Source organism: Amphiprion ocellaris, chromosome 6 (assembly GCF_022539595.1).
Source record: "Amphiprion ocellaris isolate individual 3 ecotype Okinawa chromosome 6, ASM2253959v1, whole genome shotgun sequence".
NCBI classification, from domain to species: Eukaryota; Metazoa; Chordata; class Actinopteri; family Pomacentridae; genus Amphiprion; species Amphiprion ocellaris.
Genome location: NC_072771.1, coordinates 14,772,260 through 14,799,875, shown reverse-complemented (window position 1 = coordinate 14,799,875; position 27,616 = coordinate 14,772,260). Strand labels below are relative to the sequence as shown.

Genomic DNA, 27,616 nt, shown 5'->3' with positions numbered 1-27,616 from the left:
CAGATTTCTCTATCAAGCATGAGTTAACATTTTCTGTCAGATCAAGGACACAAGATGTGAATGACTTGCCTTTATTAAAACTTTACATAAATTTATACCAACTTATTTTAAATACTACATTGAGTGCTAGTTCTCTATTGACTATATAATGGTGTGTATTAGTACTTGATATGCTTTTATTTTGATTTCCCTTTTTATAATCCACTATTAGTCTTAGGATTAGATACTGTATGATGTAACATTGATATAAATATATGATCTATGCTTTGCAGAATACTTTTGGGTAAAATGTATGGAATAAGCATGTATTAACCAGTACTAAATTTACCACATGACAAACCACATTAAAGAAAAAGCAGAATGCTGGAACAAGGAGCATGAAATCCACAATGAAAGAGCTATTGAAAGCAAAGTGCAATGGTTGGAGTATTATAACTCTGAATAACATCAAACTACTTAATAAATCTGGTTAAAGGTGCTCCTAACAGTAGGGTTATGGACTACACACTCAAAATACTTTTTGTTCATGTTCGCAATCAGTCTTCTTTTTGAAACACATAATACCACAGCAGTCATGGTATATTAAGCAGCATATTATTCCTTCTTTGTTCAAACACAATTTTATAAAAATAGAAAAACTAAAGTGAGAAGTATATTTGACAACAGGGAGCTACGGAGTATGTAGTAATAATTTTGTAAAGTTGATTTCAGAAATTAAAGAAGTAGGTTATATATTTCACAGTGACACTAAGAGTTCAGAAATGCATAACTGGCCCACCAGAGTCCGTGCTCTTCACCATCTTGTCACATCTGGTTGGTCACACTGCACAGCCCTGTAGACAGACTGAGAGGTGGCTGGCTGTCACTGACTGGGGTTGACTCGGTGAGAGCGCTGGAAGGGAGTGGACCAACCCCTCCAGACGCCTGGCTCCCCCATGGCCTCCACTCTGCTCTGGCCCTCTGTGGGCTGAGGCTGGTGCTTTCCACAGCAGGCCTCTTCCCCTCATATGTCCCCCTAACCAGTCCATTCAGCACGGCAGAGGCAGCGGTCTGGTCCAGGTGCTCAGCTGATACCAGAGGCTGCCGGTCCTCCTCCTCAGAGATAGCAAACACAGGCACGCTGATGTGATCACCCTCACCTGGGAAATCGCGCCTCTTTCCAGCCTGGTTACTCTCGATCTGGCACTGGGGGGACGGAGGAGGGCCAGAGCTGGGCTCTGAGGGGGATCCCGGAGCACGAAGAACCCCAGAGGCCTTCGCTAGGTCTGCTGTCCCAGAGAGCAGGCCGAAGCAAGGCCCTGTGAAGCGTGAGCGTCGCAGGTTGCTGGTGGAGTTGAGACGGCGCTGCCTTTGGGCAGACTGCGTTAGCGGGTAGGAGGCATTGCTGATGGATGAGTCAGAGATGGTGCTGGTGTCTGGATTAGTCTCGAGGTGAACATCAGAGAAGACCTTCCTGGTGTCACCTGCTCTACAGTCAGCTACCAAACTGGATGGAGCCTGGAATGATATGCATGATAAAGTTTGTGGTCTAATAAATCTTTTTCATAACAGACTTTATGACTTAGAGTAAATAAAACACCCTGGGTTAACCAACTAGTGACAGTTCAAATCTGTTTCAGTAAGCTGTGATAGTTAGACAGCAGGCACAACATCAGCACCATGTAATAAACAACAACCCAACAGAAGACAGTTATGCATTACAACTGCATTCTATACCAGGACCTGAAAATGCTCTAACCATGCTGCTGCTGAAAACTTTATTGCTCTTGGCAGTATTTAGACATGCAGATAGTCTGGGTTTTATATGTCCAGGTTGTGTTATATCCATCTGAAACATCTGCATTTAGCTCATCTCAATTAAAGTACGTTTTATATGTACAATTTAAAGCACTTATTCACAGACAACTTTCTGGTAATGTGGGACAATGTTCACAATCTGTTGTGTAAATGTTGCAAAATCAATATTATCTGCATGGTTAACATTTTTATACTGACCTTTTTAGTAAAGTAAAAACACTAAAACAAACACCCTGGCAACTAACACCTACCACTCATCAACTTTCAATGTCATAAATGTCCCTGGGTGTGAAAACACTGCAAAGGTTCTAATACTGACGCTGTCCACAAGCTTGGTGAAGGGACTGGTGGAGTTCCAGCTGCACCACTTCTTATGAAGCTGTGGCAACGGAGGGAGGAAGTCCTGGAAGGTGCGTACGCTCCACGCTCTTGGTCTGGCACAGCCACTGCTGCTGTCCTTGACGGACCTGGCACCAGTAGGTGAGGTGGTGGAGTCTGGCGAGGACCAATCACCCGAAGGACCAGGGCCGGTGTCGCTGTGTCGCAGAAACCTCTCCCGCTGCTGCGAGACACAAAGCCAGGAAAATTAAAATGATAAAATATCAGCAGCTGCATGCAGTGGGCATCACTTGAGTGTTGTCTGATGAAAACTGCATGTTCACCAGCAGCCTTGGTGGTCTTCAGCTGTGTCAGCAGATTATACTAATAACTGTGATGCATATAATCTCCACCTACTCAGTGACCAGAAACTGAAAATCTCTTCATTTCTGGATACCAAATATGGAGATGCTGGATACATACATTGACAATAAACTCCTTGGAAGAACAAAGGTTAAAAGACAAGATTTGCCTAGAGAGGACAAACAAACTAATGATGACCACACAACATAAATAGCTCACATATTAGAGGTGGCATTATGTTCAAGCACTCAACTGCAGCTACAATGGTCAGTGACCTGCACTGAGCAGCAGGCTTGTTATTGGATCAAGCACGCATCTTTGGTATTGAGCTCTGATTAAAAGGCTCAGATAGCAACAAAAGCACTACTTCATCTCACTGTGAATGTAAACGAACTGAGAGGGATAATACTGTCAGGTAGCAAGGTAAAGGCATCAGATATGTGGATTTGATTATTTGTCTGACACAAATAGGTAAAAGGATTGTCTAACCAAATAGTTACCTCTCAAACAGTCAGAGAAATATTCTTTAATGCCTAACAATTAAAATCAATTGCTGTCAAACAGAATCAGCATTCAAATAGTGTCATTGTGTCCAACCACATAGTCCTTTGGGGTATTGGCAACTGACTGGCTGCCAGACTGCTGGCTGCACCTGCTACATTTCCTCCTTGCACCTGAATTTCTCCCTGCAGATTTTGTTGTGTACTACATTAATGGATTAAAAAGAAAGAAATGTACTGATTAGCTTAGCCCGCTCAGCCACACAGCCAGGCAGCCAGCTGAGCGCATGTGGCTCATGTACAAATTTCATCATTATTTATTAAGTATATTAAAGCTGTCAAGAGAACAGCAGGGGCTTTGGAATGATTTCAGTCACATTTGTGATGTTGTGTTTGCACACACTCTTACTATCTTAAGAGTATATTACAGGTCCATAACAAAGAACCATTTGTAGGGACATTGCAGTGCACTGGGCCTTGTATGGGTCTTTCTTGCTTCAGCAACTCAGAGAGGCTAAATGTGATTGGCAGGTTAGATGCTCAAAGGTCACTATATCATTTCTGATCAGTCAGCTGCTGTCGGATCAGAGAAGGGGGAAGGTTAAAGGGGTTGCACTCATCAGAAAGAGAGATAATCCTTCCCACAGAGTCACTAGCAGCTAGCTTTGTCTAGACAAGAATTAGCTAGGGGTTTAAATAAAATGTTCTTTTGCTCACTAAAGCCCAGCGAACACAATGGCAACTTTTAAATTTGACACACTTGGCAAGAAATCAGCCACCCAATGCAGTTGTTTACGGTTCAAAAGGTGGAGCTAGGGACCCTTCGGGTGTGCCTGGAGAAGCCTGACATTGTACCCAGAAAACAGAAGTAGTTGAGTGAAGTGTATCGATTTTCAGACAGACAGTAAGAAAAACTGGATTTAAAACCAGACTTCCTGTGCTGATCTTGTTAGGATTTATTTTTTAAAGTACTACTAACTGAACACTGAAATTGATATCACATATGAGTATTACAATATTGATATTAATAACAATTTGTTGTGTAATTACTGTATGAGTTGTGTTGACCTGAATAGAGAGACAGCATTAACCCCAGGCTCTGAAGGGTTAAATACATGATGGACACAGACAGGCCAGGCTGGAAAATTACAGCTTCTGCTACACATGCACACACACTAACAAAGATAGAGTTTTGGCCTTGATACACAGCACATTCCTATTTTCTTATAATGTAACAATTAATCTTACTGAAACTGCTAGCTCAAGATTGTTTGAGGGAGAAAACCATAATAATCCTCCCTAAGGGACACCTGCATCCCCCCTATGAGATACCACTAATGGCTGCATCACATCTCAGCTAACAATGGAATAACACTAACTGGTAGAAAGCGGGAAAAGGTTTGCAGGAGAGTTCATTTTACAGGGTACGGCTCCTGTGGATTGGATGAATCGTGTGCCAAGAGATATGGACATATCTGTGCACTGACTAATGGGAGAACTAAGTCTAAACCATGGTTTGTCCCCACCTTTAGCCAATCACATTTCAATATTTGAATTATATGTTTGTGTTCTATAACCAATCACATTTCATACATACTGAATAAAATGTTCTGTTCATATCAGACTATCGTTTTCTGGGAGGCTGTTCCAAACAGAAAAGGTCCTTGTACAAGATTCTTTTGAGACACTGATATTAGAAAATAAACATCTTCATTGGAGAGAAGTAGTTTGTCTTCTATCTCAGAAAACGAACACGCTCAACAATCTCATCACCTTGTCCAGAGCAGGATAGACATTCAACACTTCTCATTGCTACAAATTGAAGCTCTTCTCAGAAGGGGTCCTTTGCAGCAAATGTTATCACGTGGTTTTTCATGACTAACCTGGGGGTTTACCTGGCACTGACACTGAGAAGATGGATTTAGCATTTCTAAATGGCCTTTGGTAGCCTATGCAACATTTCCCAAACATTATTTACACGGATGTCTGCATTGAGGACACACACAGGCAGACCACACACTGCGCGCCAAAGCGTGCATGACACACACCCACACACCCACACACCCACACACCCACACACCCACACACACACACACACACACACACACACACACACACACACACACACACACACACACACACACACACACACACACACACACACACACACACACACACACACACACACACACACACAATTGGAGCTGGGAATCTGGCTCTGTAGATAATACTCCATTAGCCTAGGCTGCAGAAAAGCTTGCCAGTCCTTCAAAAAAGCTGCCAGAGTTGTTTTATGCCAACTCTTATTCTAAGAGAATACAAAAGAGAGAAGAGGAAAAAAATGCTTGGTTGAACCATTGGTCCTTCAACGCTCCTCCCATCTTTTAATTATCCTCATTTTCCAATTTATGTTGTCATAGTTTTCATAGTTTCAGACAGTACCATGTGTATGCCAGTATAACGGTGTCAGTCTTATTAGGTCAATTCGAGGAAGTGAATGCCTTGGCACCTCTGATGTCCACTGGTTCAAGAATCATGCGCCCAAAGCAAGGAGATCACCTATTGAATTTGGCCTTGAGATGAAATGAACGGTTTCACCATTTACTGTACGGCGTCAAGGCTACTTTCAGAAAGAACTTTTCTCACATGTACTCAGAGAAGTGAGGAAAGCAGATGCAGCAAGAACATGCTAATATGTTCACAGTGACAATGCCAGCATGCCCTTCTTTACCAGGGATAATGTTTGATATCTTCACTATCTCACTTATCAGGTTAGAACGCTAAGATTTGCAAATCAGCACCAAAAGAGGCTGATGGGGATAAGCGGGAATGCCATTTGTTTTGACTCCTATTAGCCCTGCCCTAAAGCACTGCTAGTCTTCCTAGGGTCCACATCGGGCTGTTTTTCTCTGCACTTGCAGGCCACCTTGCAGGCAATTTCAGGGCTGTCCAGTGTTCTCCTTTCTAACCTCACAATCAACAATGTAAAATTCACTACAGGCTAACATAACAAACCTACATGTCCTAGCATGGTGACACTAGAGTCACGTTGGTCTGTTCTGTTCTTAACTACTATTTGTCGTTGTGTTGCTGCACTTGCACTTGATGTTATGGTTGAAGCTGTTGGATCCTACACCACAGTAGAAACAGAAAGACTATAATGACTGATTACAGGGCTGTTCTGTAAGCCTTCACATCAACCTTGGCCTGTCCTACGTTCCTGCAGTAGAAAACTGTTGTATGTACAAACACAGGAATGAAACAATCTAATTTGTGTTAGATTTCTCAATAGAAATCCATTTTTCTTTTATACTTCTCTTTTATAGTGTTTAGTATATTGTCCCAGGGAGAAGAATATTTATACAGAACAACTCTTGTCTTATAATTACTTTGAAGACTTGGTATTGTCAGCTGACCAGTGCTCACTTGATGAGTTGTATATGCATGACTACAGCGTATTATTCTATACAACAGTTTGAATGGAAATCACAAGAAAACAGTAACTGAGATATAACTTCTAAGTTTAGCAATTACCGTAAGATACTGTGATCGATGACATTAATAGGTGGAGTAAAATCCAAGAAGCCCAAACTATTGTCATATCATTTATATGTATTAACTGCTGATCAGCCATCTGTTAGTGCAGTTCTAGTAGAGGACTCTGGTCTAAAAGCACAATGTGCTAATATAAAGAGACTATTTTGACTAAAATAATTTAGCATGGTATTTAAAATGATCTCCTTAAGTAACTTACTCAGCACATGGTAGATGGTCAATAAACAGAAGAATTGGACAAATGAAATTTGATGATACAGAGTTGATCCAATTCATCAAGAGTGGGCAAAAAAGTACCAAACTTAATGTCAATCCTTTTAACAGTTGTTGAGACATTTCATTTAAAACCACACAACCAAACTTATTGCTGGCACTGTAAGGAAAATTTCAGGTGATCACCAAAGGCAGAAGGCTTCACCTTCCAATGATTGTGAATGTGTAGAATAGATTTCAAGTAAATTCCACCAAACAGTTACTTTGATATTTCAGTCTGGATCAAGGTGGTAGACCGAACAATGGACTGAAATTGTCATGCAAACACAGGCACACCAGCATGCAGATTTTCTGGGTTCCTGAATGTTTAGCTTTGGATAATGAAATATCATAATTATGTGATACTATAGACGACTGTGCTGGCATGAAAGTGGTTCTTACTGTGTGAGGTGAGAAGGGCAATCCACTTGGGCTAGGAGCTGAGGATACAATGAAAACCTCATCCGCACCAAGGTCAAGTTCAGTCAAGCCGCTGCAGGACAAGTCCACCTCTGCATTCTGAGAAACGTCACCTCCAGCACTGACTATAGAAACACAGAAAGACACAAAGTACACATGGGTGACAAAATAAAGGAAAAATTTAGTAAGTGCCTTAGTATGGTGTTGGGCCACAACATGCTTGCCTATTCTTCCAAAAGGTATTCACTCATTTGGTGTTTTGAATAATGCTGGTGGAGAGTCCTTTCTGATATGTAGGTCCAAAAACTTTCATAGGTGCTTAAATTGGGTTGAGATATGGTGAATGTTAAAACCATAGCATATAATTCCCATCCTTTTCATGCTCATGAATGGGGACACTGTCATCCTGGAAGAGGCCACTCCCATCAGGACTGAAAAGTTGCATCATAGAATGAAGATGGTGCCTCACAGCAACTTTGCAGTGATTCATTGTAACCCTTTTCTAAAAAGGGACAAATGGACACAAACTATGCCAGCAAAATGTTCTCACTAATAAAATTAGAGTTACTCCGATGGTCCAAATTGACTTCATGCTGGCTATTTCTTTAAGTAAGGATTGTTTGCTATGCAGAAGAGTAGCAGAACTTAGGATTGTTGTACTGTAAGTTAAATAGCTCAATGAAACAACATTCAGAGTAGGCTAATCTTAACTCCCTCACTGTTTATAAGCTGTGTGTTTTGGTGTAAACTCTGTGGCTGCAGCACACAGAGAGGGGGACTGTAGTCCCCTGTTGTTCAAACTACTCCCAGGCTGCTTTGTGGGTTAAATGCCACCACCCACAAATCTCTCAGCCTGGGTTCAGTCACACTGAGAGGGCAAGTCTGTGAACTGTTCCCAGACCGAGCGTGTGTGCTGCTCCAAAACTAATGCAATTTTGCTTTTCATTGAAAACTCACCCAGGGTCCACTGAGCGTTTCTCATTGCAGTTTAATTTCAAGTAATAATTTACAACATGCGTGATTATTCAATTAAATCCTGTGCATGAAAGCTTGCTAGGAAAACTATGGTGAAAACAGGAACGAATTTCCATTTCCAGTGACAGCTACAGTATTTTTGCTTGGAATAAATAGAAGCAAGATAACCACTATAGATGAGCATACAAAAAAAATATATATCCTGATTGGGATACTCTGGAAAAAATCCAAACCCACACGAATTTGATTGACAAGTCATCTCCTCACAAAAAAAAAAAAAAAAATCAGCAAATGAGGCACATTTCTTGAACCTCAAGTCTATATTATTAAATGAGTGCAAATAAACTTCAACAGATCACTGCTTTGCCAAGGAAATAAATTAATGGCAGATTTGTATTCCTGAAGGTATTATTATCATTCCTGAAATTATACTTGTCAAATGTCTTAACACCTTGTGTAGATATAAATCTCAATGAATGATATCTGCAGTAATGTGCTATTCATGGGCTTAGGGATTGCTGTAATGCTTTTTAGTGTGCATTCCTTGTCATCCAATCTTTTCTCAGCACATGAAGTAAGCAGAACATAGCTGTTTTGATTCTCAGCATGAATACATTTTATATTTTTAATGACCAACATAAGCATTCTGATCTACCAGTCTATCCACTGTGGGTGTGCATTCATGTGTGTGTTCTCGAAACCTGTGTGTGGTGGGCTGCCGTTGTTGTCCTGCTCTGTGGTCGTCTCCAGGTTGGTTTGATTCTCAGCCATCAGCTGCAGCTCACTGACCTCGGCCCTGGTGTTCTGGACTTCCTCTGGCACCTACAACATAGCACAATGCTGTTCATTTTATCTACAAGGCTTTATCACGGTACCAGCAGGACAAACAAGTTCAGTACAGGTGTTAGATAAAACCCCAGAGCCAGCTGTGGAAACGTCTTTGAACACACAGATACATGGCAAAGGCTGAGACATGAAGATGGTATTATTATTATTATAAAATTATGATTTCTAAATAAAGTACAGTTGTTTTTATTTTCAGTGAAGTATATAGATAGAATACAAATCACACTCATATATATCTTATTACTTAAGTATTTCCTTGAAGTAAAACTATTGATTAGGTATTAGTCAAATCTAATCTGTTTTCCTTTGGCTGTTTGGCAATTTCTGTATAATTCATTAACATATGGCTTTAAAATACACCTTTATGTTTGCCAATGGTGTCATCAACATTAAATGATAATGCAAATGCCACAAATGTTCCTTATATTGGAGTATGTGATTTTCAAACATGTAGAAAATGTTCATACAGATTCTTAATGAACCAATTAGACAACTATAAAGGATCATTTACCAATTTTGATTTGTCATTGACTGTTGTTATTCTTTCAGGCTTCAAACCAAAACTATCCACATGCATTGAGAAAGTATGTTTTTGTTGTTGGGGTCAAATGAGCCCTCAAAACTAACTAAACCAATTCTATTCATATTGTCCTATAACTGTTTGTCTTATCATGGACAGGTTAAAAGAAATGTTATGGATCCAGAAAGATTTTATTTTTATTAGACTTTTTATTCCACTCTTTATGGATTTCTTTCTAAACTTGGCACATACATTATGCATAATGTAATTCTATGCTCTAATTGAATGCTCTAAGAGACACTCTGCAACAGGCCACTTCGGAGGTGGTTGTAGCCTGACCAACCAATCAGAAGTGAAAAACAGTCATGTATTTCCTGTGCTACTTTTTCACTGGCTAAGCAAAAAAAAAAAAAAAAAAAGTTTTTTCTTTTGTTTGAATGAGCCAGATCAGATGTGCTAAGTCCACCTCAGCACATACCAGACACTAGCAATCCATCGATCACAAGGTAGCCCCACCCCGCCCAAAAAACAACATTTTATTATATATTTGACTCTAAACAGGACTAGAATTGAGAGCATCAACATAACACTGAATTCCATAAGTTTTAAAACTACTGATTGAGACCATAAACTCATTAGGAAAATGCTAACTGAGGGAAAAGATGAAGTTAGAAATATGTCCTTTTTGTCACAGACTTCTATGCAATGGGATTTCTTTTGAAGATGGCCCCCTTCTGGCTGTTAAAAATAATGCAGGTGTAAGACAGCTCCACATTAGATTCACTTTTCAGACAGAGACTCCATATTTTCAAAAGTCCTTGTTCAGCCACTTAAGTAAATGTATTAGACTTTGCACAGCCTTTCAATGTGTAAAACAGTGGCGTAAAAATCGACATTTAAATACAAAACATTTTTGTCAAAACAGACAAAAACTTGTTGATCATGTTTTGCATTGTTGAAAAAGATGAAAGTATAGTATTGTAAGATATGCTAACTGTCACTAAAACACATTGGCCTTACTATCATTAGCTGACTCTCTTTCAAATCTGTGTGACTACCCGTGAAGCTGAGGTGGTATGGCTCTGCAAGGCAGAGCTACAGTGGACAGTGCTGGCTACAGTGGCAAAGAATATTAAAAAAAAAAAAGGTTCACTGATCCCAGATAAAGCTCTGTTTTCAGAGGAATGTCTGACAGACAAACAAGGCAGCAAAAACAAGAAGAAAGGTAAGGGATATGAGACAGTCACATGTAGAGAAAGCAAAGGGAGAAGACATGGTAATAATATACAGTTGTGTGAAAGAATTGTTTGGTTTTTGGAAATTTGGACATTTGATCCTCTTTAAAACAGTGCTTGCAGATGAAGGTGGTATATTTGAACACCACAAAGAAAATTAGCTTCATGAATCAATTATTTAACTAAAATATCAACAGATGTGATATTCTTCTACAGAAAAGGTAAGAAGCCTTAGAAGCTAGCAGTGTCCTCCTAATTGTACATTGTTCCCCAGTCTCTGACATGAGCTTGCAAAAGTTTTTGACTGCTCTTCCATTTAAAATTTTCTTCAGCTGCGAGGTGCTTAAGGGTGTTCTCGCATGTACTGCTCGTTCCAAATCTGGGCTTTGACTAGGCCGTTCCATAATCCTCTATTTCCTATTTTTGAGCTGTTCCTTGGTGGATTTGCTGGTGTGCTTATGATCATTATCCTTTTGAAAGGTCCACTTCAGCTTCACTTTGAACTTTCAGACAGATGGCCTCTCGTAATCTTGAAGCACTTTTTGATATGAAGCAGAATTCATAGTTGAATCAATAACTGTAAGCTGCCCAGTGTCAGAGGCAGTGAAGCAACTCCAAACCAGAACATTTCCACCACCATGCTTCACAGCTGGTACGAGGTTCTTCTCCTAAACAGCTGTCTTTGGTCTGCGCCAAACACGTCTACTGTTACTGTGTCCAAACAACTCTGAGATTCATCTGTCCAGAGCACATTATTCCAAAAGGCCTGTTCTGTGTCTCTACGTTCAGTGACCAACTGTAGTTTTGCTCTAATGTTCTTTTTGGACAGCAAAGGTTCTACTGGCATGCCTGTAGGACAAGTTTGTGCAGCCTCTCTGACTGTGGGTACATGAATGTTGGCACCAACAGTTGCAAGAGTTACCTTTAGATCCTGTGATTAAGAATGAGGGTTCTTGGAGATAAATTTTTGAAACAAATGATCTCCTTTCGAGGTGAATTTGCTTGGACATCCAGTCCTGGACAAAGTGACAATCATTTGGCATTCGTGGATGACTTTCCTCAAAGTGGAATGATTTATTTCAAATAATGTGGAGATTATTTTCAATCCCCTACCAGACTCAAAGGCTTCCATATTATTTTTTTCTGAATTCCTGCAAAAGCTCTTTAGATCTTGGCATGACGACACCACACAGTTAAAAAGCACAGAGAACACCAGACACTGGATATTAGAGGCTTAAGTAAGACAGGCTACACCCGTCACTCCCTATGGAGGTTTGAATCATTGGCATCTACTATGTAAACCCGGAATGTCTGTATTTATGTGTCATCATATGAGTGCGTCACCATTATTAATAAGCACTGTTTCAAAGATGAGACTTTCAAAGATGGTTAAATGTTTGCTAGGTGAAATATGCCTAAAGAAAACACACACACACGAACAGACAGAATTTGAATGTGCCATTATTTCATAGTGCTGTAGTAGTGTCTGTACCTCAGAGTTGCTGGATGCGCAGGAGCTGGCTCTCTTTGGACACAGTTTGGGTCTGGAAAACATGAAGTACCACAGCAATTCAATTGATAATTATGGACATATCCGAAAACCACTTTTTATGAATGTCCTCAGTTTTCTTCCCACTCTTGAGTGTTTTCTCAAGAATACAAGCCCCCGTGGTGTTCACAACTTAAAAAGAAATATAAAAATGGCTGCTATCCCATACTGTATTGAAATGGAAACTTTCTGACATAGCAACCACCTCACTCGATATATAACAGCTCCAACATATCTGTGGCTATTTCCACTCAATAGTTGCTCTGTTGTGGTGTTGGATGATGGAGTAAGATGCACCACAGTCTTGCATTAACACAAACATCCTATTCTACTCTGTTGCTGAGGTGTTGCTCTTTCAAGTATGTGTGATGACAAACTCTGAGGACATCCAACACTAACCCCAACCCTAACAGACATGGTAGCTGCTAAAGGAAGAGATAATGAGATGATGATACACATTCACTTCCCTTCAGTACAGATTCTGCCTGTACAGCCTATTTACCTGTTTACCATGGTACTTCTTTAAACAACTGTCTGGCAGTATTATATCATCTATGCTTTTCTGTCCTGCTCTTCAGTTCATGTGAACCAGCAAAGCATGCAAAAATGCTTGAGCAATTGCCCTCTTATTAAAAATTACTCTTACAGCTGAATGAGTTCATTTCCAGGCCCCAGTCAACTGAGGGCAACCCCTGCTGGGACTCTCATCCACCTTTGGCTGTTTACTGACCAGAGGGGACCTTGGCAGTTAAACTCACTGCTGCTTTAAACTTGCACGATCTCGCCTGACTTGCCAGGCTAGTTGTTTTCCAATGGTTTCTTCGAACTCATTTAAATTAATAGGGAACAACTGAATAAGAAAAAACGGCTACTGTGGCTGCTCATGAGTTTGATGTTTCATGGTCATGCATTTCCTGGCTTCTGAATGACTTGTGTTGTTGTTCTTGCTAATTACACTTTCATTTTATTGAACACGTGTTTCCAATTTCCCTGTCATTAATAGGGAGAACCTGCAGAGTTATTGTGCCTGACGGATGAGTTGGAGACGCCGAGCTGCAGTTGAAATTAACACAAATCATATTAAACTGTTTCTCACAGAAAGCTGAACACTGAGACAGGCACAAATCCAAGCCATGCCAAATTCTGAATCCATCTGGAACAGTAGGGTAGAACAGTCAGCTTGTCAGAACAGATAGTATTACAAATCTCCAAGCTTAGCCTCGTAGTTCGTGTTCATTGTCCCCTGGGATGGAGAGGGAACAGCTTGTAAATTACACCTTTTGATTGCCGGACAATGCTATCGGTACCAAACTCACATTGAGTTTTACCTCTCCTTGTTGTCCCTTTTTCCCATTTCCCCGCCCATCACTTTCATGCAGCCTCTGTGTTTTTGTGCACTGGAATTGATGCCAGGTGCTGTACCTTGAATGCCCCGCCATCTATGGTGAGAATTATCCACTTCAAGGAAGCCGCGCAGTTAGAGCCAAACCCAACTAATCACCAAGGGTTACCACATCAGGGACCGAGGCTTCCAGCTGAGTCAACATAACAAAGTCATAACTGTGTGTGTGCGTGCGTGTGTCTGTGTGTGTCTGTGTGTGCATTTTCTGTCAGTCTAGCCCATTTTCATTCATAGGAGAAATTGAAGATAAGACTTGGGGATTTTCTCAGGAGTGTATTTAAGAAAACTAAGTCAAATGTGGTTAATGGGTCAAAAACAAAGCAAAAAAGAGAAATCTGTTGCACATTTGTGCATAGCAATGCTTCGAGCTACACAAACATCAGCATGCTAATATGCTCACAATGACAACATTAACATACTGATGTTTTGCAAGTTTATCTTAGTTTATGGGTTCTGTAAAGTGTCTTGAGACAATCTGACCTGTAATTGGCGCTATATAAATAAAATTGAATTGAAATTGAATTGAATTTAGCATGCTAACTTATGCTAATAAATTCTACAGGTGAAGCTGACAAAAACTAACTTGTTCAGCAAGTTATTAGTCAAGAATCAAAGTACTGGATTTTTAAAATGTCAATCTTGTTTTGGGAATAGATCAAATGGAATGGAAAGATTCATCCTCTGTTGTGTGATTTTATCAATTAGTTGAAGAGATATTTTACTGTAAAATGGGAAAAAAATGACCAGGTTGGGGTGCTACATCAAAGATCTGGGGATAATTTCACTAAAACTTATGCTACAAACCCAGCAGTCTTTGCCTATCTAACGAATTTCATTGAAAATCCCTTTCATAACTAGAAAGGCACACAAAACTAAAATGTTGATATTCTGGTCACTACGATCTATCTTCTGAGGATAATAAATGCCCGTAAAACATTAAACTACAGTCTTCTGAGAGAAACAAAGTGGACAGAAAAGACTGTTCAGTATACTGCTAAACTGCCTGCTCGTTTTAATCCAAATTACCTACTAGCAGGAGTTGCTATTGCTTTGCTCAAAAGATCAACTGTGCACAAGTTGTAGGCATTTTAGATGGCTACATTAGTTTATTTTCCATCATGCAGTACTCTTCGGTCCCAAATTCTGAAGCTTGGAGTCATAAAGAGCTATCATCTGCCACAAGAACACCAAAGAGTCCAGCAACATTTAGTATGGCCCACAGAGCCGTGATCCCTGCATCATGGAATCAGACTGAAGATTCTATGACAGCCTAAATTCACAGAACTGTGACAAGTTTCCCAAGTTGCTGGAATAACCTACGTGTCACGAAAAACTGTGCAAATGTACTAGAAAAACTAATGCTGTTTAAAACGCAAAGAGAAATCACCCCAAATATTTATTTAATTGAGTTTGTTTGTGTTTGCAACACTTTGAGCTTAAGTAAGTACATATCAGTGGCATTTTTTTCTCACTTACTTTTGGTCCCTTAAACCATTGCACAGTAGTGGATCACCTGGGTGATGATACTAATAGGTCTACAAAATTCTGGCTTTTAAAGTTCCCTTCTCAGGGATTTTGTACTGTCTTCTCTGTTAGTGACTTTGAATGAGTGTGCAGTCTAAACAAAGCAAAAAAAACCTCAATGACAAATGTCTTTCCCATCTTTAAGAAAGTCTGTTCCTGACCATCTCAAAAATTCCAAAGCACTCATTCATTTCATGTCTCATAAATGAAAAAAAAATGAATTGAATAGAAATACTTTCAGCCCTTGATGTGACCATGATTCACATCAACTACTAGCTCAGTTTGCAACCATAATATGATCCAGAAATTTCACATAGCTGTTGCAGTTCAGCAGTGACAAAAAGAAGTCAGTAACCAACTACAATGGATTCTTTTTGTTTCTTTTGCTTTGTTCAAATAAAACAATTCAACTTCTATTACCTGAAAATGATGCACAGGGCACTTGTGAGTATCAAAGCGAAGAAGGCAGCTCCACTCACTGCAGCCAGCAGAGAGTCCACCTTGTTGGCCGTAGGTGCCATGGCCCGTTGGTCTCCTCCTGGCTCGGTCAGGTTGTGGTAGTGGAAGAGAAGAGCGAAACCACGTCCCCAGTGGGTGGTAGTGATGAGCTCCATAATTACCTCCACCATCTCCTGACTTGAGCCGAAAACCAGCTGGCTGCTGGGAGGCCGATTGGAACCGCAGAACCTGGAGGAGAAGGTGATGAGGTCTGAAATGTAGAGGACATCGTGGGGGCAGGCGTCAAGCACAGACTGCTGGGTTTCTGGGCTCACAGCTGTAGTGTCAGTGGAGTGTGGCGATGCAAGAGTGGTTTCTTCCACAGCTGTACTTGGGTTAGAATCAGGATTGAGATCTCCCCTTAGGTGAGGTGAGGAGGCAGAGTTGACAGCCTTGTCACCTGGAGCTACATCTCCAGGTAGGAGAAGGAGAGAGGGAGAAGGTGGAGAAGAGAGACTAGTGGAGGCATCTGCAGATCTTTTGGCAGAATTTGAGACTTTGGCAATCTCCATTTTTGTGGACTGTTCCTGGACCACAACTTGCTTGACCTCACCATCTTGGGAGGACTGCTGAGTCTTTGAGGCACTCTGAAGCACAGAATCTTTACCCTCTGAAGAGGTTTCATCTGCTGCTACGCTACCAGGAGTAAAAGTCTCCTCTTCATCCACTTCCTCCTCCTCAAAATCAGAGATAGCAGAGTATTGTGCAGAGTCATGGCTTTCAAATATGTCAAAGTCAAATATTTCCAGAATAAGCTGGTAATCAATGGGCACAACAAACTGCCAAACACAGTGAGTCCCAGAGGAGTAGTTGTAAGGAAAGCCAGGAGACAGAATGAGGCCTTGGACGTCCACCACGTCCACCTTGGCACCACAGTCAAAGTACACCTGCAATAGGAATGACATTAAGTCAGTTGTGTCACAAATATTAATCTGCTTTTAAGGCAGATAGAAGAATCTCATATTTTATTTCAGAAATTTACTGGCACCTCTTCTCAGAGTGACAATTGACATGCCTCATACAGTACAACATGTTGAGTAAAGCACAAATACTGCAAAGGCGAGGGCTTGAGACTCACCACCCATGCTGGCATTCTTGCTATTCTTTGGTACTGTGCTTAAAAGAGCTGCGCAGTATTATATTACAATCTGCCTAAATTCTGAACTGAGTCATCCTCTCAGATAATAGCCACTAACTTATTTAGTTTCCTGTGTCAAAGGTGCCAACAACGAAGGCAAATAATTCACTCGACTTGTGGTCCGATTACTCACTGACATAAACCAGCTTGAAACTGAACTATTCAACTCTGTTGTTCTGCCTTTATATCAAAGCCTGTGTTTTGCCTGTACTGCTAGGCTGGGTAAACCTGAGGGCGGCGGGGGTATTTCTTCAAACACGCTGGCTGTAATTTTTCCCAGGTGTACGGGGATGTGAGGGGGACCTTGGCCCTAAGCAGAGGCAGATGTGTGGTTGGACCAGGGAGCTGAAGACCAGACCTTTGTAGGGGGCCGGTGTGTTTATGAGCTTTCCTGTTGGCCTGAGTTCTGGACTGTGGGAATGCCCCAGACTGGCAGACCCCCTTGCCAGACAGGTAACAAACCAACACCCGCAGGCGATGTTTGTGCTCTGGACTGGGCTAAAAACAAACAAGATCTCTTTGAGATTGCAGTTTAGATGGGAGGGAGTAAAAAGGGCATCAGGGACACACACTTTGTGGAGCTAAAATCTGTGGAGCCAGACAGGCACTTTGACTGCTCCACAGACCATGTATCCTCATCCATATCCAAAATGCATTTATCAAAGGCATTCCACATCCTGTATATTTTAAGTAGCAAAACCTCCATGTAATTCTGACTACAAGAATGAACCACTTGCTCGGGCCTCAGGTTCACTGGGATCCAACTAAAAACTTTCTCCATATTTAATACAGCTGACTTACCTTTCAGCAAGGCCATAGCATGTTACACAAACATTGGAGGTCAGGCAGAGCAGCTTGACCTATATAACTAAAGAAAATATGTGTCCGTGCTTTCTGGGTGTTAGATGCTAGATGTACAGCAAAAATCACCATCTGCCTTCAACCATGATAAACACCAAGAATTCCATAAGTGGCAGGTCCTTTGCAAAACTCACACTTTGTCCAGATCTCTTTACATATTTATGTGATGATCAAATCTAGTAGCAGTTTTGCAGAGCTTTGCTTGGCCTCATCTGTGGGCATAGCACTTTTTATGCTGCTTGGTCACATAATGTTTCCTACAAAAACCTTAATATTATTTTTTCCCAGTTACACTGAAGTCGGTTTCAACGTTATTTTCATTTTCTCACGTGTCTACTTTCTTCCCAGAATAATAAAATATTCCCTGGGGCAAAAACAGCATTAACATCTGCTATTTCCACAAACTGTGCTGCTTTGCTGCACCATTCGTTTACACTGGAACAGACATGCTTCTCAGTGCATGCCAGTGGCTGTCACGGTTTGTGGAAATACTGCATTGAAATGCTGGTAACGTCCTAGTCAAATATTTATGTTTCAGGACAGACAGCAGTCTGTTGGGTTATGAGATTACCTTGGAGGAAGTGATAGACCGATTAGTCAGTCAGCCAATTAAATGCCATTTTGCGATAACTGGCATTGTTCCATTACTGCTACTACTTCAGAGGGCTGGTAAACAGAAAATGTCTGCATCTACTCACTTGAAATATCACATTAGGTTTACAATGAGTCTAAAATGATCATTGTGGGTGCTTCAGTGGTGCAAGAGTATGGTAAAATTTCAAAATTAGCCATTACAAAGACAGATTTATTGATATTAGATGTCATAAGATACAGAATATAAGCTACAATAAATCCATAAACGGCTGCACAGCGCCTCGGCAACAGGACATGACACAATACCACAATGTCAGGCGTCCCAAGCTGCGATTACAGTGCAACAGGATCTTTACTGCTCATCCTAAAAGGTAAACCCGGTGCCTCTTCCTTCACCAAAAACCAGGAGCCAGTGGATGAAAAAACTAAAAGACTGGTGGGAGGGAGTTGTTCATCCATCAGGAATGGAACGTGGAACAAGCATGAGCAGAAAAAGTGTGTTTGTTACAACCAGGAAGATATGACTGGATCAAAGGTTTACATGGTTGTTAAGTGCTAATATTGTCTTACTGAATCTATTACCAAAAGGTTTACAACATCCCTCTCCATCTGATCCAGGGCCGGATCAGGGAAGTCTGCTTCAGAACTTTTACTTTTTTATTTTCACAAAGGTATATTTTGATTACTTGTGGACTTTTATTTTAGCTGATACATTTATTAATTTAAAATAAGTGCACTGCAGACAGACGGCAGGACAGCAGATCTATTCAGGCAAAGAAAATGCAGACAATAGTAGTGTTAAATATTGAAGTTCAGCAATTTTATGTCTTCTTGTGAGTTTTATAGATGTACATTGTATTTCCATAGATGATTAATCTTTGTAATTTTATTCAATCAGATGCAGAAATACATAAAATTGGTATCATATTGGGTCTCTAAATATTGAAGAGCCCATAATGGTCAAACACCACTTTGAAGGCTGCTTAAAAACATTTTTATCTTAGGACTGTAGAGTTGTGTATGAAACATTATTGCATGTGATTCAATCATAGCGTACGGAGTCCTGAGGTCAAACATGGGACTACATTTCAGTGAACAATAACACAGGTCTCAGCCATGACATGGCTTAAGGCATGTTTGCCAGTCCCTTTTGCATTTCTAGGACATGCAAAGTGAAAGTGTGTGGCTGACCAAATATGCAACAAATTAAGTAGCTTATATGCATACGCTACATAGTTTCCTAATTACATTTACAAACAGTAGTACTGTTGTCAAAGACACTGAACTGTTGCTGGCACATGAGTAACATTACACTGAATTAAATGTAGCCTACTCTTATATTTTTCAAGAGGTCTGTTTGCTGTTCAAGTTACCACTATTCTCACATTGTATTTGCTGTTTTTCTCAAGGACTGACATTTGGAGGCCTTTACATTAGTGCATGACATGCAACACTGGCGCTGGCTACGCACTTACTAGAAATTAATGTGATACAGCAAAGAATTACACGGATGACATTTGAACGAGCCAAATACCGTTCCTGCTGAGGTTAGAGAGAGTAAGCCGATTTGGGGTTCACAGTGTGCAGCGAGGTTGTGCAATGAGGGGGACCACATTACAATACGGGGCGTAACAGGGGGAACAGAAAGACAGCGTGTCCCCCTTTAGGGCAAAAATGACCAGTGGTGAGAGAATGTATGCTTGTTTATAATCTTGCCATGATGTTGTTTTGTTGGCCTTTTCTCAGCCTCTCATAAAGAACTGTTTTGCCCCGTTTTTCACTCTAAAAGAAATATATCATTTTAGGTTGAAAAGGTAAACAATCGTAAATAATGCTATAAATGAATAACGCCAACAAGAGAACTGTGTCATGGACGGACACTGTGTCATCTCTCCCACCAGGGTGAGGCGACCCGGAGGTCCCCTGCACCCTGGGATGTACATGCTAGACTACACATGAAAGGGCCCCAAAGTGCCACAGTGTCGAATGGAAATGGGACATTCTTATAATGCCAAACATCTCAGTTCTGTTACATCACAGACCGCTCCACTGGCAGGCCGCTAATTATTCAAGGATGCCTTTTCTCATGGCGGAACAATGGACCACGGTGGCGTTTTGGTGAGCCACTATGCAAATTGGGGAGGGCAGATAATATTTTAATGAAGTGACGCTTATAAGTACAAGGCAAGCTCAAAGTTTACGTAAGAGCCGGCTGGTCACTGCGCCCCAGTTGTGACAGGGGCTTCCCTGGACAGAAGTAGATCAACTGAACACATAATTGTCTGAAATGACTTGTTCAGTGAAACATCAGACCAGCTGCTGTCATTACTGAGAGGCCCCCAACAAATGGCTTTGTTCTACCATGTTCACTTTGCATCAGGACATGTAAAAGAAAAAAAACTCAATCACATTCTATGATGGGGTTCATACGTCTGTCTAATTAGTCCAGAAGCAACCTCAACCCCACCGACTGATTATGTGAAACTGATTTGTATGTGTGGTACAATCATATCTCATTATAACAGTATACCCACCATTAAATCTGAATATTATTATTAAGTTAATTAAAATTTTAACAATAATATTTTTCTGTAAAAAAACAAGTTTAACCACAGTGCTGTTTTCTATATGGTTGGTTGCATCCTGTGCTTTTATTTGTTATAAAAAATTTAAAAAAACATTTCATTTTTAGACCTCTGTTTGCAGGGAACAAGTCAAACGTGTCAGGCCACTTGTCAGTTCACCTTTATTTGACAAAACAGAGGTGTGCAGTCTGATCAAGCTGTTCGCTGCAACATGGATTTTTTTTAAACCACCCAAGCTGACGACACCGCTGTGAAAACTCTGCAACACGAGCTGGCTTCTGCTGAAGTACTGTTAACACACACACACACACACATGCAAGTACACGCGCACACACACACACACACACACAGTGCCTCTCATGCACACGCGGCCCCGGACTGGCTCATAAACAGGCAGGCGGGCCCCTCAAAAGGGGGCAGGAATCCTCACCAGCCCTGTTTACTGGAGGAGAAAAGTGACACTGCTTCACAGGCTAGTGCTCCGGTAGCAGCAGTCCACTCAGGATGCACTGCAATCACACTCAATTTCTGGACCAGTATCAACATAGTAAGACTCTGTGGACGAGTAGTACGTACTGTGTGTGAAAACATCTCTTTAAAAACACTTTTAATTGTAAAAAACTGTAGATTTTATTTTCACTTAATTTTAATTTAATCAGGTAGACTGACTACATGTGATGTCCGAGTCACACGAGCCTAACGACCAAAGGATGCATTCAGAAGGTGACACAGGTACACATTCAGAGCCACATAAGAACAGACATAAAAGTGGATTTCTAAAATAGAAAATGCCAGAATTCGTGCTGTAAAACCCTAAATGAGTGAGGATGAGGAAAATCTTACCACAAATCAAATGAAAGCTGCAGTTTAACGAGATTAGGAGTACCACTAATTCAATTTGAATAAAACACGCTTTTTTTCCCTTCAAAGTTCAACAAACGTACAGGAATTTCCAGAAGTTGCACAAGTAGAGGAAAATACAAGACCTCACACAGTGTACTAGGGCAGAGAAACTGCAGGGTAGTATAGTGGTATAGTGAAAAGTTGAATGTGGTTTAAAAACATTGACTTCCCAGTATTTCAGTTGTATATGGAGAGATGTAGGTATGCAAGCAAAGCAGATTTGTGTGATATGACCAGTCTCTACAAAAAAACTCCATTTGCGTTTCTATATTGTGCACAGTTGCCTACAACTGCACAGGTAGAAAAGATGCAGCTTGCAGTCATTGTGCACAGCTGCGAAAAGGTGCCGATACTCAAACCTGGAATTTGTCACATCTCCCATGTATCCCCGTCTCTCCCGGTGGGATCAGCGGCTGCACAGTCAACCCACAGTGAGCTTACAAACAACTGGCGTGGCGGCCTGATTAAGCTTGGGCATTTCTGGGGTCGCCCCTGTTGGCCACTGCTGCACTGGCTCAGCACATTTTCACCACCGTGTGCATCGTGGTCGCTTATGAAAGACCTCTTTGAGCCCAATCATGTTTGATCAACATTTTATTTACAGACGCATCCTGGAGACGTTCACTGTAGCCTACATGGAAAAGTGGAGCGCTGCAAACTGTTACTGCTGCGGTCCTCAAGCTTGCACAGATATGTGACTGGGTGGGGCGAGAGAACAGGAAGATGAGGGCGCTCTTTTCCATGTTTGTGGTGCAAAACCTATTAACATATTTCCTCTAAAAAGAGCTGCTGTGGTAGCTGTTAAAGTGAGCCTGTGAAACCCTGCGGTGAAATATGACCTTATCTCCACAGTGGTTCCAACCAGTTTGGAGAAATCATTTCCAGATTTTGGAGTGAGATTCAGTGAATGCGACCATGATAATTAGTCTTTGGGCAGCATCTCAGTGACAAGTACAATCCTGTGGGCTGTACTGACACAGCTAACTGCAATCAATTAGAGTCTAAATGACTACAACAATATTTCCAAGTGTAACCACGACATCGAAATTGCCAGAAAAGCTTATTTTGTCGTCAAAGCTGTCAAAGCCCTCCACTATAGTAAACGATTAACTGCTTCATGCTCCAAAATGTAATGATTCATCTCTAATCTTGAGAAAACACTGTAATTTAAATTCTTTAATAAAATTATCTATGTTAACTTGTCTTATTATATCTTTTAATCCACTGAGAGTTTTTTGGGTCACTCCCAGTGTGTGACTACAGCATTATATTCACAAAGACAGAGAACTAAACATCTGATTAAAAAAACAAACAAAAAAAAAACAACCCAAAGGTCAGGGCAGGCATGATAGTCAAATGATGAGGACACATGGGTACGCATGGCTTCAGGCAGCAAGTCTTCTGCTCGACTCTCTTTCCTCATGTCTCCTGTCTCTTGATGTGACTCTATTACGCCATTTTTAAGCAGCACAAAAAATCTGAGTTTAGTTTGAAAATGCAAAATGATAGACAGAAACATTGTACAGTCTAAAAATTGACAGTCAATATCTTACACGGCATTTCAATTAAAAATATTATACAGTTTTGTTTTGGGCTTGAAAACAGAAAAAATAAATAAAATTGGAGCATTTTTGTGCAGAATGAAATAGAAACAAAATCATATTGTGGTTATATTTAGCAGAAAATGCAATATGAGTCACGATTTTAGTGGAAAAAGTATTTTTTTATTTTTTTCCACTGAAAGAAGGGCCAAGATATCTCTGTAACACTACAATGCTTCACTGGAAATGGTATTTTGTGACATATTTTACCTTTTTTGAGAAACTGCAGCTTCTACAATTTAGATATTGCACTTGCCAATATTGTGATTTAAGGAGTTTAAAAATACATTCAGAATAGTGTTAAGCCTTCTGGGTTTTCTAAAGATTTCCTGGAACTGATTTTCCAGAAAAATCTGATGCTTGTCTTTGAGAGTGACCATTTTGGATCTTCAACAAGCCAAAAAAATAAAAAATAAAAAATTTCTATACCTCTAAGTCTACAGTAATGTGGTGCTTTCACACCTTATAAAAGAGGAAAGTGGAAGCAATGCAGTGTATACCCAGTGTGCCTACTGAAGCTTTTATTTTGAAGGCTAAAACATTTTATCAGCCATTACTCCACTGTTGGTTGGCTTCTCTGATGCTAAGAGATCACCTGAAAGCCTCGCCCAGTAAAAGTAGCAACAGCAGCATCATACAGTTTTGATACTATCACAGACAAATGTTCTACAGCTTCCAATCACCCTCTGCCTAAATCTGTGTTCATCACTCCATTCCTGGACCTTTCATCCCAACTCAATCCACCACAGTTCACTGACACAAAGTGACATTTTTCTCTGTTGACAGACTGTGTGTATCTGTTGTCAGATAATTCATGGGAGAAATAAGTAAATTCACTGGTCCCACTACTCATTTCCGTTAGAGATGAATGTCTGTTCATTCCATCACAAATAAAACCTCCGGAAACACAGAGCGAAACACCACAACTTCGATCAAATGTACTCTCCCTCATCCACAGAGCTGAATTGTGGACCAGCAGACTTGGATGCTTCCCATTTTTTTCCGAGGGGGATAGAATAAATTCCAAGCTTGTTTATGCTGTTCCAAAAATCAACTTAATACAAAAGGGGAGCGGAGGACAAAGCCATCATTTACCGTGCCCCCTCAGGCAGATAATTGCAAAGATAGTGAGCACCCAAACACACAGGAACTAAAGCTGGAGACGCTGACAATTCACTATACCAAGAGCTTTTGTTGTCTAGTTCTAAGAATTGTGCTGCTGAGCCGTCACTCTCCATGAGCGGAAGAGGACGACTCCTGACAGGTGGAAGCCGCAGAGCTTCTCCTGGCTGACAGTGTGGTCTTGATGTCCTGGGAGATCTGAGTCTGATCTGTGTCAGGGGTTTCCCTTTTAAATTAGGATGGCACCAGCTAATGTCACACATGGACACATTATGCTGCATCATACAGAAACTGGAAACAGATGAATATGGGATCAGAAGACTGGGTGTACATCCCTCTCATTTTAAGATAATTGCTTTGTATTTGCATTTCCAACACAAAAAGCAATAATACATAGATCACACTATAGTACTTGCAGTATTTTCCGAGTACTGACACATCACATCAACATTTACTAGCTTAAGGAACAAATAGCGATGCGCCTGTCTGAACACGACTGTTCAAGGCTGCTCACAGTTTGCATCAACAGGTCCTGTCATCCTTAATGGCGTATTTTTCTGATGCATTTATCCACATTAACACCTCACTGGCATCTCTGCTTTTTGCCTCAAAACAACTTTGACACCTCAACCAAATGACCCCTTAAGCATCCACCGACATGTGTGAGCCTCTCTAACCTGACAGGGGCTTTAACTCCGCCACAGGAGAAGCCAAAACACGTCCAACATGAATGACAGCCTGACTGAATGAAAAAACATGTCCGAGAAGCAGCCCTTCCGACTGTTTGCGTTCCAGGTCAACAGAGACAAACTCCTGATCGTAAACTCCTTCCATGTCAGAGGGGAAGCTTGAGAAGTCATATTCAGTGAGTATGAAAAGTAAAACATAAGGTTAACATGCTCCCAATGTGGTTCTCATTTCAGCAGTTTGGACTCTGCATGCCATTCTCTCCAAGTCTGTGAAGTGCAGTAACATCAAAACATGCCTTTGAAAGCCCCAGAAGATATAATGTGTCACAGAGTTTGGAAGTTCAAAAACACAGACCAAAACTTTGAGAACCTTTTGGCAAAGGGGCATGAGAGTCTGTCAGCATGATGCAAAGTGAGTTGTAAAGTCTGGCTATGGCTAACATGATGTTGTGAATATTGTATTTTAATCTACAGTTTTAAAAAGCCGCATGGCATATTTCAATATAGTAAACTACAAAACTACTTTTACTTGAAAAACAAACTGATTGGTTGATTTTGTCTACTTGAGGTGGATGTGCTGACTAAATACAATGGACAGACACTGTTTCAAACCCCACACTGACCATTCTCATAACCTGTTCATGCAGTATGGTTTATTTCCTTCACAACTTTCGCAATATCAGATGAAGCGCTTTGAGAGAGGGTCACGGTTACGTCTTGCTCTGTTACCAAACAGCAGAACTCCACTGTAAAAATTGTGAAATTAAAAGTCCATCGCTAACTGCAGACCTGCTCTGTATTGTAATACGGGAGCTTACAATGCTTTCCAAACAGAGTGGTGTTGTGATAAGGTCGGCTGAATTTTTAGCAAACAGAAAGCATTATAAGTTTTAAAATGTCAAGTTTTAAAACATAGTTCACACTACGCACCGCCTCTGACTGTCGCCTTCAACTGTGTACTGTGGGTTGGTGGTAACAGAAGAACATTTAAATTTAAAATGTAGCCGAAAAGAGTCTTCCTTTATGTGACACATACATGCCGAAATGACTGCTGACAACTATTTTTTCTCGAAATAACTTATTTCAGGTCCATAAGAGTCAGAGTATTTGTCACGAAGCAGACAACTGTTGAATATTAAGTTTTACGAACGGACTCCGTGGCTCGGTTCTCTCCATACAAGTGAGCTCGACACTCAGCAGGGCTGGAGAAAAAGAATTATTTTTGCAGCAAACAAATGTCAACTTACTTTCTGTGCCACGCATCCCACCACGAAGAGGAGATAAGCTGTCATAAAAACATGTGCTCCAAGCGACGTAGCACAACTCATTTTCTTCTAATTGTTCCTTTTTAATGCGAAGCACCGTGAACCGTGTCCCGCTCCTCTGCTTCCCTCTCATTCACCTGAAGTGTCGGGAGCGCGCTTCCATCGTTCATGGGCGACCTCGAACACAGGACCAGACCATAACTGAAAGCTCTCTATTCTTCACCACCATTTTATAACACTTAAAAAAAGACAGATCATTTGACAGTAGCTCTATCCAATCCAATTTAAGATGACATTCAACTTATGTCCCCTAGTCTATTTCCTAAAATTGAGCCGTTCACAGTGTTGCACATGGCTATCATTAACTCTGCGGGTTTCCCTCACGCAGTCACTGCACAGTATTGAAGTTTGGTAGAAGGAGTAAGCAAATCATGAAACGTGCATGTCTTTTCAGCTTGTGTCGTAGAAGGTAAGTTAGTTTTTTGTGTGTGAGTGCTTCCTAATGAAATCTTCCTTATTTACTAACATGTCACCCTTAGAATGTGACTTATTTTATTTTGGTGACTTCTGAACCAACAGCAGCACTCACAGGTACATAACAAGCCAGAGAGTTATTGGAATTACAACAGTTATTTATGGTGCAGGCATCAGCAGTTGGATTAAAAAAAGCAGTCAGCATCTTGAGTAGCATGTCACAATGTCTTCCGACCAAAGCACCTGTGTCCATTGTGCTTGTTTAATTATTTCCTCAAGGGACTGAACTGAATTTCAGAATAATTTGTCGCCATGCTGTCGGTTGCATCTAAGAGGGCATCAAATCAAAGTCAAATTGCTAAATCTGATCTCCACACACCCAAACAAAACACTTTTGTCACTGACATTAAATAAGGTATATAAGTCTGGTAGATGCACTCAGTTCAATTTAATCCACAGTTTCACTCTGTCATTCACACTCACCTGTAGGTTATTTTACAGTGTTGGTTAGTTGCTTACATATTGGGTTGTAGAAAAAACATCTGCTGCTGTTAAACCATTCAATCTGACGTCCATGTCTCAAAACTACCAATAGATGGCGCCAAAGTAAGACAATTGTAATCTGTGTTG

At 40.7% G+C, this 27,616-nt stretch overlaps 1 protein-coding gene across 1 annotated transcript; it reads right to left on the bottom strand.

Annotated features, from left to right (window-relative positions):
* Positions 1-55: 55 nt before the first annotated feature.
* On the bottom strand, positions 56-26,787 carry si:dkey-112e17.1 (uncharacterized). Its single transcript, XM_023271562.3, has 7 exons — positions 26,495-26,787; positions 15,677-16,641; positions 12,274-12,325; positions 8,882-9,002; positions 7,188-7,330; positions 2,117-2,359; positions 56-1,497 (listed from the first exon to the last, which is right to left on the bottom strand). Exons 1-7 carry the CDS (start codon positions 26,573-26,575, stop codon positions 805-807), a joined length of 2,298 nt encoding a protein of 765 aa, XP_023127330.1. The 5' UTR covers positions 26,576-26,787; the 3' UTR covers positions 56-804.
* Positions 26,788-27,616: the final 829 nt, after the last annotated feature.